The sequence below is a fragment of the Anopheles bellator genome, unplaced genomic scaffold, assembly GCF_943735745.2.
Source record: "Anopheles bellator unplaced genomic scaffold, idAnoBellAS_SP24_06.2 scaffold00486_ctg1, whole genome shotgun sequence".
Taxonomy (NCBI): domain Eukaryota; kingdom Metazoa; phylum Arthropoda; class Insecta; order Diptera; family Culicidae; genus Anopheles; species Anopheles bellator.
In genome coordinates, this window is record NW_026684611.1 from 4,170 (window position 1) to 6,145 (window position 1,976).

The 1,976-nt window shown below is 58.0% G+C and overlaps 1 protein-coding gene across 1 annotated transcript; it reads left to right on the forward strand.

The window, feature by feature from the left end:
• The first annotated feature begins 379 nt into the window (after positions 1-379).
• Positions 380-1,051, forward strand: LOC131214298 (uncharacterized). Its single transcript, XM_058208680.1, has one exon. It carries the CDS (start codon positions 380-382, stop codon positions 1,049-1,051), a length of 672 nt encoding a protein of 223 aa, XP_058064663.1.
• The last annotated feature ends 925 nt before the right edge of the window (positions 1,052-1,976 follow it).

Here is a 1,976-nt window from a genome sequence, read left to right on the forward strand (position 1 = left end):
CGTGCGCCGGAACTGCCAGCACTGCAAGATACGGCGAGCAAGCCCACAACCCCCTGCTATGGGAAACCTACCAGCAGTACGCTTGGCAGCCTACCAACGGCCATTTTCCTACGTCGGGGTGGATTACTTCGGTCCGATGACGGTAGCGGTCGGCAGAAGGGTGGAGAAGCGATGGGGCGTACTAGTAACGTGCCTAACGACGAGAGGCATACACATCGAGCTGGCGCACTCTCTCTCCACCGACTCGTGCATCCTCGCTCTCCGGAACTTCATCGCGAGGAGGGGGCCCCCGGTAGAGATCATCAGCGACCAAGGGACTAACTTCGTGGGAGCTGCACGTGAGCTCCGAGAGGCCCTAGAAAGGGTCGACCAAGAAAAAATGATGGCGTTCTTTGTCGGGGTGGACACCAAGTGGACATTCAACCCTCCGGCCGCCCCACATTTCGGAGGCTGTTGGGAACGACTGGTGCAGTCGGTCAAAAGGAATTTAAATGCGTTCAAGCCACCGCGGTTGCCGACGGACGAGATCCTTCGGTCACTGCTTATGGAGATCGAGATGATCATCAATTCAAGACCGCTCACTCACTTACCACTAGACAGCGACACCGAGCCGCCCCTGACGCCCAACCACTTTCTGTTAGGGTCTTCTAACGGCAGTAAGCCTCCGGCCGCCCTCGACGACCGCACCGCCGCGCTAAAGCAGTCCTGGAAGATGTCACAGCGGTACGCTGACGAATTCTGGAAGAAGTGGGTCGCCGACTACCTGCCTACCCTAACCAAACGGACGAAGTGGTTCGGACCTGCGAAACCCATCGAGGTGGGCGATCTAGCCCTGATAGCGGACAACAATCTTCCGAGGAACTGCTGGCCTCGGGGCCGGATCATCGAGGTGATTCGCGCTAAGGACGGACAGGTGCGGCGAGCGACCGTGCGGACGGAAAACGGACTGCTGGAAAGGCCAGCCACGAAACTCGCGATCCTGGACGTAGCTCCACCCGGTGACACCGCAAGAGACGAAGAGCCACCGGACACGGAACCGCTAGAGAGATAAGTGAAGCGCAAGCCCGCGCTACACTGGGGGGGAGGATGTTACGGTAGTAACGCTAGCGGCTTCCGCGTGAGTTCCAACTGAGCGCCGGCTGGGACCTCGCACGGCCGCCAAGGCGAACACCGGGCGCTCGCAAGAACCAGTAGCATCAGAGACGTCAGAAGAACCAGTACACCTAGAAACAATAAAGAATTTTTTAACCCCACCCTCTTCGGTAACGGGTTGTAAAAAACATCGAAAAGTTTCTGTAAGTCGCTTCGCGACATTTTAAAAAATTCTTTAGACCGTCCTCATGCGGAGTGCAAAGACGTGAACCAGAAAAAGTGCGTACACTGAACCAAGGCGGCTTCCACCGGCAATCGTGTCCGATTGCCAAGGTTAAGTTAAGTCGTGAAGGTGCTCGAGTGCCCCGGTCATCAAGTGACCCACGACTCAATACAGCCATCCAAGGACCACAGTGTACCCATAAGACGGTTTCCAAAGGCAATCGTGTCCGATTGCCAAGGTTTAAGTTTAGTCGTGAAGGTGCTCGAGTGCCCCGGTCATCAAGTGGCCCACGACTCAATACAGCCGTCCTGGGACTTACGAAGTGCAACCGTGCGTGTGTGTAGTGTGCCCGAACCATAGTGATCCGCGACGACGCAATGGAGCGCAGTGCAACACCGACTCCGCCCGAACCCATCGCCAACTCCACCGCCGCGCTGTTACAGACGCCGGGAGCCGAGGAACGGCGCGGATCCTCCTCCATACAGCAGTTGGAGGACAAATTGGCCAACCTGTCCCTCATGCTGGAGACGCTACTAGCACGGGACAACCCGGGAGGCCAGACACGGGCCTGCCAGGAGGCGCCGAATCAGCATGGCGGCGCCCATGCGCCGCAAAATTACCACGAGGCGCCAAATCAGCATGGCGGCGCCCATGCGCCGCA